Source organism: Thunnus maccoyii, chromosome 3 (assembly GCF_910596095.1).
Source record: "Thunnus maccoyii chromosome 3, fThuMac1.1, whole genome shotgun sequence".
NCBI classification, from domain to species: domain Eukaryota; kingdom Metazoa; phylum Chordata; class Actinopteri; order Scombriformes; family Scombridae; genus Thunnus; species Thunnus maccoyii.
In genome coordinates this window covers 4,429,180-4,439,158 of record NC_056535.1, presented here as the reverse complement: position 1 = coordinate 4,439,158, position 9,979 = coordinate 4,429,180, and the positions used below count along the sequence as shown (strand labels likewise).

Below are 9,979 nucleotides of genomic sequence, written 5' to 3'. Positions count from 1 at the left end.
GCTTGTTAAATTGAACTGAATTAAAACAAATTCCGATAGTCTCACAGCACATGAGGGCAGCGACACACCTCACTTCCTTCACTACACTGGTTGCCATGGCGACGCGTTACACTCAGTAAATTAGGTTGTGGTTAGGTTGAAGGTTATGTGACAACTTCACTACTGCACTTAACATTTGATACGTGTAAGTAAAGCGAGTTAACAGCTTGGGAACTACTAGTCCAGGTGAAGTGACGAGAAGTAGAGAGGTGTGTTTGATTAAATGACACGACCTGCTTCAAACTGAATTCTTCCAGAAGAGTCTTCACATCCGGACCAACAGGAGCTGAGGTGGGCACAACAGAAAGAGGGAAAAAGCAAAGTATTAGCCTATTATTTAATTATTAATATTTGCACTAAAACAAGACAGCTACTTGTGCGGGGAATTGTAGTGTTTTCTCTTATTTAATTGCACTTCCAGAATGAGCTCACTTAGCCTATTTTGTTAATGACAAAGCACAGCACCAGGTAGAGCTAACGTTAGCTTATTTATAGCTGGCAAGATTTAACATAAAACTGACTGTCAAAGTGTCATTTTGAACTATATCCTTTTTATGAGATTTTTTCCCCATAAAATTCCTTCAATCAATCAATTAGTGATGATGTAATTGAGATATTTTAATAGAATTTAAGGGCACTATTAATAAATAAATTCATGCATTGTTGTATATTGGGGTATCTATACAAATTAAGGGGTACCTGTAATGTTATTTTGTAAATTTTAAGGGTGTTTGACTCCTTTAACACTCCTTACTCCATACAGACGACCCATTAAAAACACTTAATATACTGCATTACAGTCAATTCATCCATTATTTTACCCCAAATCTAAACCTGAATACTGAATAAAGACCCCTTTAAATGATCATTAATTTGCACCTGAAAATATTTAAGACCTGTAAATATCAATCATTAATAACACCTTCAATTGATAATTATTGTCAAATATCTCAAATTAAGTTGTAAATTAATGAAATTGACACATGTTGAATATTTACATGTTTTGGAAGGTTAAATTGTGACTAACTGTCTTTTCTTACAGTGATTTTCATGGAAAGTATTACAGTGGAGTCAGACCTCATGGCCAACATGTCAGAGACGGGTCAGTGTGATGATGGAGTGGATACAGGACAGGATGAAGGACAGGAAGATGCCCTTGTCCTTCAGAGTGATTTGTCATCCACGGAGCATGGGTTGGAAAACAGGTCAGGTTCAACTGAGGATATTACAACAAACACAGATGACAGCTCCTATGACGTCACATGGACAGTTCACATTGCTCTAGCTGTTCCAAGAGGTAGGTTTGTCACACAGAATATATAAAATATCAATATAAGCTCCACATGGTTATTGAATAGTACTCTGACAGTCAGTAGGATGAGTTGGTGTATGAATCTTGTACTACAAATCAAAATTATAACATAAGAAACAGAGATTACAGATTTCTTTCATCCTTGATCTCATTCACAAACACATGTCGCTTTTTAGGAGAAGAGGCGGATGTCCAGGAAGCTGCTGAAAAGGCCAAGAAAATGAAGAAGGACTCATCTACTCTCTTGGTCAAAGCTCATAAAGCTCAGGGCTGCTATCATATCGAATACAAGTTGTTGCCAGGTGATACAGAGACGGTCAAAGTGGACCTGGTTATGTTTGGGCCAGTAGCAAAACTGTACAAAGAAGATGAGATCAAGGTAACCCTCATCTGATTCCTGTGTGTGTGTTTCCCCTTCATCAACAATTCATGAACATCCTGAATGAACGAAAATAAAGTAGCAACATAGTCTAGAGTTACAGTAAAATAACCCATCACTGTACATGGATTATTATTGTCAGCATAGCAATTATAATTTCTGGCAACAAACACACGTAAAAACCTCCTGCTGCTGTTGAATAAAATGTAAAATAGTAAATGCAAAATATGTCAAAAGATTAATGTGTAAATTTTGGAACAGATTTTGAGAACATGGCATGAGGGAGACCAGACATGGGTTGGTTGGAACCAGAGTTTCAACGTCAAAGTCAACAGGGACATGGTGATCAGTCTACTTTCTCATAAGATCAGGCTTCAGATATGGAACAGTAAAGACAAACTGTCCAGCCAGGCTCGCTATGAACGACTCAAAGTGTTCAGGCCACCACAGGAACATGCTGAAGATGCAACAGACATGTGTGGTGAGCATCAATTTCAACTTGCCCCCAAATGACTGAAAAAATTTTACATATGGTTTAAACTGTCTTATCATGGAAAAACTGTATAATTAAAATGATATCTTCACTCTAAGGTGGTGTCAAGTCTACGGTAAACAGACTGAGAATCTTATGTGAGAAGAGGTCACACACATCTAAAAAGCACAAAAAGGATATAATGTTTAATTCCAATCCAGAGATGCACCCAGACACAGGTGAGAAAAAGTAAAAAATATTGCCACTTTTGTACAGAACTTGAAGTTCTTTCACCGCAATGATTAATGTACAGTATGCATGCTGGTTTATATATTTAGCAAACATCATACTGACACAAATTCATGTAAGCCATGATGATAAATATATTTTCCATAACCCTTGTTATAAATAATGTCTTACCTATACCGAAATAGGTTTTCAAAAACCCACAACTGATGCTTTCAACCTCGAGGATATACAAAAGATTGACACTGCTTCAGTTGAAATCAGTCCCATTCGTTTGTTGGCAGGTGAGTCAAACTTTTATTTACACAAATAGCCACTAAAACAGTGGCTCCCACCATTTTTGGCTTGTGGCCACTTTAAAGAGCACCCTACTGATTTAGCATTAAAGCTATGATGCAGAGACGAGGAGCTACGGAGGTCTGGTAACCTCACTTCTTTCTAACTTCACACCTCCAGATTTTTTTCATTTTCAAACTTGTAGTCTTCAGACCCAGCCAACACTGACTCAAGTGACATCACTTGAGGCAATTTATCAGATTTCACACAGCTCCCTCTGGAGACACAAAAGGCTTTACACTACTTTTCTCACATATGCAGTATTACTCCTCAACGCCTGTAAATAAATGTTGATGTGTAAAATTGGTGGATTTCCCCTTTAAAACAAAGCAGAACCTATTTGCAACCCCCTCAAAGATGAAAAAATTAACAGCATTATATATGTGGCAGAAATAGCCTGTGTTTTTTCTGGCTCCTGCCTGTCAGTCATCTGGCTAAATATAAAGGAATTCTGGTCATATGATGGCAAAAATGTGGACTAATGCACTTACTGTTCAAGTGAAATTATTAGGTATGACTTGTTTTATCATGAGGTTATAGCTATGCCAGGCTGTACTTAGGCACAGTGGTGCTTTGAGCTTAAATGTTAACATCAGCATGCTAACATGCTCACATGCAATGATTACCATTTTCACCATCTTATTTTAGGGTGTTAGCATGTGTACATTTTCTACATTTGCTGTGGCTGATTGGCATATCATTAGTTTGCAAGTATTTGGTCAAAAAGTATTAGACAAATTGAAATTTTGAGGATTTTGCTAAATCAAAATTCAGGGGATAACCAAAGTTATTAGAATTCATCTTCTGGGCATGATGAATGTCATGTCAATACATTTTAAATTTCAGACACTGATGAAATTAAACTATGTAGTCTCTTATTTTTGTGTCTATCCACCAGGTGAGGCCTCACTGGATGACTGCTTCCCAGTCCGTTCAGCTGGTGTATTTGAGGTGATGTGTAACATCTCTCTGGACAGGCTGTTAATATCTGACCAACTGAAGGCTGTACTCAATCCACTGGTCATCACCATTTTGTCAGCCACTTCAATGCCTTCAACCCCGACCCCTTTCCATGTCCTAGAGGTGTGACGTCCATCTCATTTGATATTTATTCACAAAGATGAATACATTTCAGTACAATAGCTTTGAATTACAAGCTTTACATTCAGCGGTGACCTTTGAGATAAGGCTAAAGTTGAAAATTTCTCTTTCCCAGGAAAAATGTGTGCCTGTTTATTGCCAGTATAAGTTCCATAACTTGAATATGCACAGAACCAGTTATCAAAAGCATGGTACTGACATCTACTTCAGAGATGTGAATGTGATCCTGACTGGCTTGATGACTCCTGGAGAACTCCAGGAATTCTTCTCTGGTCCACCTCTGGAGATAGAGGTTCATGATCGTGACAGAAAGTTGGAAGAAACACCAAAAATTCAAGCAATGTTTGGGTCAGATGATGACACGCAGAGCAATGCAGCACCATTCAAAGAGAAGATGATGGTTCTTAACTCTCATGGTATTGTGTGCCTCAATCTCTCTGAGCTGTTACTTGGGAAGAGAAGTCTGAAGCTGCGCCTGCCAATCAAATGCTGCCCTCCACCTCCACTGTCGGACAGGGAGAGAAGTGCTTGGGGCAGGAAGATGAAACAAACAGGAGCTAGCAGAGAGCCCATGCCACAGGGCCATTACTTTGATGCCAATTCTCAACTCAAAGTCGATGTTGAAATAGCTTGCCCACTCAATGAAACAGGCACCTGTGATGGTCTGTTTGGACGGATCATCTACCTCTTTGGATGCAACAACCTCCCTGTGATGACCAAACTGAGGACAGAGATCCTCCGAATCAATGCGGCAGCTTTTGACCTGGGCTCGCGCTCACTGGAAACCATAGAGAGAGCCCTAACAAATTACATAATTAATTTCAAGCATGATGAGAGCAAGGATCTGGATTTTGTTACAGGATTTCACGTTCTAGATATGAGGACACACATCTTTGTTCTTGAAGGGCTGAAACATAAAGCAGTAAAGAGACTTTGGGAGGCTGTTCCTATGAAGTAAGTCCATGAACACTATCTTGCCCTTACAGCTAATGTTAACAGTTTTCAGCTGTGCTGTCTATTTGGATAGAGTGTTTAAATTCCACTGACAATCCTACAGTTTGTGTGATGTTTTGCAGACTAAGTGGGAGTGAGGAAGAGCAGGTGATAGTCCTCTACAATTCAAACCTGGGTTTCTTCAAACGCATCTATGACTCACTGGATGTGGGTCTGAGTCCTATCTGTCTTTCTGAGCCACTAGAGACCATCATGAGAATGCCTCTGGTCTACATAAGAGGAATGATCCCCCATTCCTGCTTCCAGGCTTTGTCAAGGTACAAATATAATAATACTACAGTGGCCTTTAAAGACTCTACCTGTGATTTTGCATATTTTACCCTATTTACTACAAATCATGTATACTGTACATCACAACAAACCATGCTATTGTGTTTAAAGTAGCATTAACTGAATTTTTGGGCCACTTGGTGGCAGCGGGACAAGCTGTAAAAACAACATGGACGTATCACAGTATGAAGGCCACAAATTCCTGCAGACATGGAGCAACATTTGCATTCATTTTGTGTAGTGTTTCTGGCAAATGTGATGTTATCTAGTGGATGTAAGTCTGATATTTACTCTCCTTTTAGCTCAATTTTAGTGTCCACCAACTCACAAAGGAGATATCTGGCTCTTTAGCTGCTAAATGCTCCTCTATGTTCACCAGCTGGTCATTAACTTTGTCTTTCTGCCATTTAGTGCTGGCTAGTAGCATACAGTGAATTTATAAGAGCTTCTTCACTGAAAACAGCTGCTGACTGGAGACAAAGCTGATGACAGCAATGAACCAAACATTTAAGTTGCAAACCATGAGCTGAAAGATGCTAAAATGCACTGTGGAGCTGAGGGGAGCTGCAGATTTGTTTTATTTATTTACATGTGAAGTGAAATGATTATATGGTTAGCAGAAGGGATAAAAGTCAATTAGCGATGGCAGCTGACTATACATAGAAATGTCCCAAAAGTTGGGTGAGCATGTTGAATGGTGTTGACCTACCATTAGGCCCTGCTGTGGGTATCAGGCTGTGCTGTCATAAATCTACTTAGCCCTCTTGACAGGTGACACCATTCTCTAGCTCTGGCCTAATGTACCTTAAAACTGCCTTTGAACCTTACTCTTATCCAAGAAAAGAGCGGATACTCAGTGGCTTTACTGGGCCTTATATCTACATTGTACCTGCTTAGGCTGGACCCACTGGCTTGATAGGCAGTATCATCCAAAAAAAACTATTTTTCTTCTTACAAATGAAAAGTAAGCAGTGAACTATGGAGCCACTAAGGGGACATAGGCAAAAAAGGAGATATGAGCAAACAAGAAAAATCTTAAAATTTCTGGTGTGCATGGATTACTATCTGGTGCAGATACTATAGCTGTAATGTCCTTATAATGAAGTCCAAGGTTAAAATATAGCTCAACTAATTCCTGTACTGTTATTTCCACACAGAAACATAGCAGGCCGAAATGCTCTGGTTGGTCTCCTTGTGTCCTATCTTCCAACAGATATCCCATGCACACTACATACTTCCTCGTGAGCACGGAAACCAGATAGTAATCTGTTTGCACCAGAAACTTTGAGATTTTTTTTTTGCCCATGTCCTGGCCCATGTTCCATGTTCAATGTAGTGGATTATTCAACCCAAGTAAGTTCCAAAAATTTGCTAACTGATTCTCATACTGTGTGGAAACTAATGTAAACCAATTGCTACTAAAATCTAAAACAATACAGCAGATGTGTGACAAAATAATCTCAACTCAAATCTTTGATTGAGATTATTTTGTCACACAGACTGTTGCCAAGGTCAACCATACAGTTGATGATCTTCATCAACAATGAACATCCATTCTAATGTGCAGCACACGTTTCAAAATAGTCAGCACAAATGATAAGTAAACATTTAGTGCAAAAGTTCGTTGTTGAAAAAAAATGGGTTTCTTTTTTTCTCTGTAGCTTTCAACTGCATCTCACAGTCTTTATCAGTAGAGGGAATTTTCCCAGCTGTCCAGTTTGTTCAAAAGTTACAATAAGATTGTGAGATACGATCAAAAGTGTAAATGATGTGTAGTTAAGCTAGAGCTACCTGTTGACATGAAGTGTGCAATGAATGACATAATAGACTTCACCATTGTAACTACCTATTATATTCTTAAAAGGATGTTTTGTATTTGCAGGTTAAGCCAGCTTTGTCAAGTAAGGCAACTCAAAGATGTGGTGCAGTACAACCTCTTCCCCTCAGCTGACATGATTCTCAGCATGAGCAAGGAATATGGCACATATTCTGAGCAGTGGGAACAAAATACTAAAGCAAAAACTGAGATGGATGCGTCCTCTTTGCCTGTTCGCATGAAAAGACACGCACCCCTCGACACATACAACAACAAGTACATTAAATGGAAACACAACATCCAGCAGAGGCCGCTCAAACTGCGCAAGGATTTCATCCAGGTCTGTAGGATCTAAATTGCTCTGTGGAATCTGATTTATTAACAGAGCCAGTCATGCATTTCATTATATTTCAGGAAAATATTAAAAAGGTGCAAGAAGACAGTGAGCAGTTGCAGAAGCCAGAGGCTGCTGTATTAAAGATGGACCAGGCTGCAGGCAGTGCAGCACACATCTACAGCATCCAGACCTTCAACTCAAATGAGCAAGCCAAGGAACTGCTCTGCAAAGTGATGGCCAAGGTTTGACGAGCGTGGGATATAATGTACAGTGCTATGTTTTATATATATATATATATAAATATATGGTGCATTTTAATGTATCAGCATAGCTTGGTGGCTCATGGTGGCACCTCAGACATAAAAAGACATACCTGTTTGTGTGTGAAGTCGCCAAAGGTTTCCTTTGGTATCCCAAATACATACAAATCTGGTAAATTGTCTGCAATTGTCTTTAAAAAACCATACCAATGCTTGGCATATTTTATCACAAATACTACTATTTACTTGTAGTTTACAGTACATTACAGCTAACTATTTTGCTGTTATTTAAATATTATGGTACTGGGTTTTAGAAATTCAAATTAAATTTTCCACCTTCCGTTGGTTTCTATTCATTTCCTTATGATATGAAACTCATCAAGTAGCATCATTTTTGTCATTTTTGAGTTACATAATCTTTTTGAGGTAACACAGTTAAGGCTGTTCAAATCAATCTGCACTGAAACTGCACTACCACATAATGATAATGTAACTTACAAAATGATTGCATTTTTATTGTGATGGATAAAACAACTCAAATTCAAGAGTGTACTAATAGATGTTTGGACCATACAGAAATGAATGTAAACCAATGGCTGTCTGGAAGATAAGGACAAATGCATCTAAAAATCTAAACCTGCATTCAGGTTTGATCAGCACAACTATAAAGTTGAAAAGTAAGACTGGTGTTTTAAAAATATTTTTCTTATTGTTAAATCCCATGAAAAGTCCAACAATGTGTCAGTGTCTCCAATACTTTCTGATCTCCTTCAGTCTTTCTGTGACACTCAGCACCAAGCCCATTCTTACTACAATATATAAATCTAAAAAAAACACTCACAAATACATAGCTTCATCTTTAAAAAAGACTCAGTAATTTCCTTAAACATCTGGGTATTGTAGTTTTCAGTAAACATTACTCAGGAAGAAATAGCACATTTGTTTTCAGCCATGGATTAATACATATTTGGTGCTTTAGTGAGTATTTACAGCAGCAGGGTGGTGTATGTGGGATTAACTCAAAATAAACTCCATTGACTGTGTTCATGGTAATGAAGCAACATGTCACCCAGTTCAACAGTGTGGCTCATTGACGTGCTTTAATAGTTTTTGGACAATAATTAGGAAAAAGATAAATTTAGGCTTTGGCTACACAGGCAAGATTTGTTAGTAGCATCACTTCATTGTTGGTTTTGGTCTTTTCATAGGATTTATTGATGATAAAAAAATATATAATATCACCAGCCTAATCCTTTAAGCTAATAGAGAAGATAAGTGAACATAAATGCTGCTCTGTCCATCTCCTCAGTTTCCAGGGCGGAGGTTCACCTACAGTCAGCAGTATCTCAGTGCTACACTGGAACCGAGATATGTGACTTCTAAAAATGACTCCAACACTCCCTCTACTATTTGGTTCACAAGCATGAGCAATGACAAGTCCAAAGTGCACCCCAGACACCCAGATGAGGCCCGGGTGGAAGAGCTTAGGAAGGTGATGTCATTCTTCATCCTCCTGCAGTGTGGGGTTTCATCAAAGTTCCCAAACAGGAATGTTCTGTTTATTGGCATTCCTGTGAATCTTAGCACAGGGATAAAGTTTTTATGGCTGTTTTCTTACTCGGTCTCCTTTTCTATAACCTACTATGTTTAGATAACATATAGAGTAGCATATAATGTGACATGACTAATAACATTAACCTTGCTGTTGGTTTCAGTTGTCTTGGCCATATAATAATTTATTGTCTCCACGACAGCAAAAGCAACATTGGGAGCATCTGGTTATTCTCCAGAGGTATCTAATGATAGCATGTGTTTGTAACAGTAGAGGGTTAAGCTGATAATACTACTGTTTGCTATGCTTCCAGCCATGGAGAGAGAACATCCTACATGCCAACACGTTGAAACCCACACTTTCACGGGACATACTGGCCTGGAGCCAACGCTATGAGGACTTTCAGCTCTACAGTAAACCTCCCCCTTTCTTCAACACACCTCCTGTCACCATTCACCTGGCTGGTATGGACTTTATTATGTTGCATTAATATACAACACTTTTAACTTCTTGCAGTGTTACACATTTCATGTACAGTATAGGTCCACTTTTCCCATGAGTAACTGGCCGAATGTTAACAACCAGATGTCACATTGAGATATTTTCTTTGTAGCATTCTAAGAAATCAGCTGTATGCCAGGATTTGGTGTCAGTCCATCAGAATCAAAGAGTGAGGCCTTCCTTGTAGACTCACCATTTTTTACTGTTATTCAGTTCAGCAGGCAAACAAGGACAAATCAATCATAGGGGAGATAGAAATTTCTCCACCAACAGCTGCCTCAATTTACTAGAATGTCATGCAACCACAAGGTGTCACTTACTGCAAGCCACATAACAAGCTGTGG

General features: G+C 38.8%; 1 protein-coding gene across 1 annotated transcript in view; it reads left to right on the top strand.

The window, feature by feature from the left end:
* The first annotated feature begins 85 nt into the window (after positions 1-85).
* Positions 86-9,979, top strand: part of cfap92 (cilia and flagella associated protein 92 (putative)) — a 13,764-nt gene continuing 3,870 nt past the window's right edge. Inside the window, exons 1-13 of the mRNA XM_042406218.1 lie at positions 86-330; positions 1,082-1,336; positions 1,528-1,730; positions 1,992-2,211; positions 2,322-2,441; positions 2,637-2,732; positions 3,683-3,867; positions 4,001-4,839; positions 4,962-5,156; positions 7,052-7,325; positions 7,400-7,564; positions 8,892-9,074; positions 9,448-9,598. Coding sequence (XP_042262152.1) covers positions 1,090-1,336; positions 1,528-1,730; positions 1,992-2,211; positions 2,322-2,441; positions 2,637-2,732; positions 3,683-3,867; positions 4,001-4,839; positions 4,962-5,156; positions 7,052-7,325; positions 7,400-7,564; positions 8,892-9,074; positions 9,448-9,598 — 2,878 coding nt within the window. The 5' untranslated portion in view covers positions 86-330; positions 1,082-1,089. The remainder of the gene's footprint in view (positions 331-1,081; positions 1,337-1,527; positions 1,731-1,991; positions 2,212-2,321; positions 2,442-2,636; positions 2,733-3,682; positions 3,868-4,000; positions 4,840-4,961; positions 5,157-7,051; positions 7,326-7,399; positions 7,565-8,891; positions 9,075-9,447; positions 9,599-9,979) is intronic.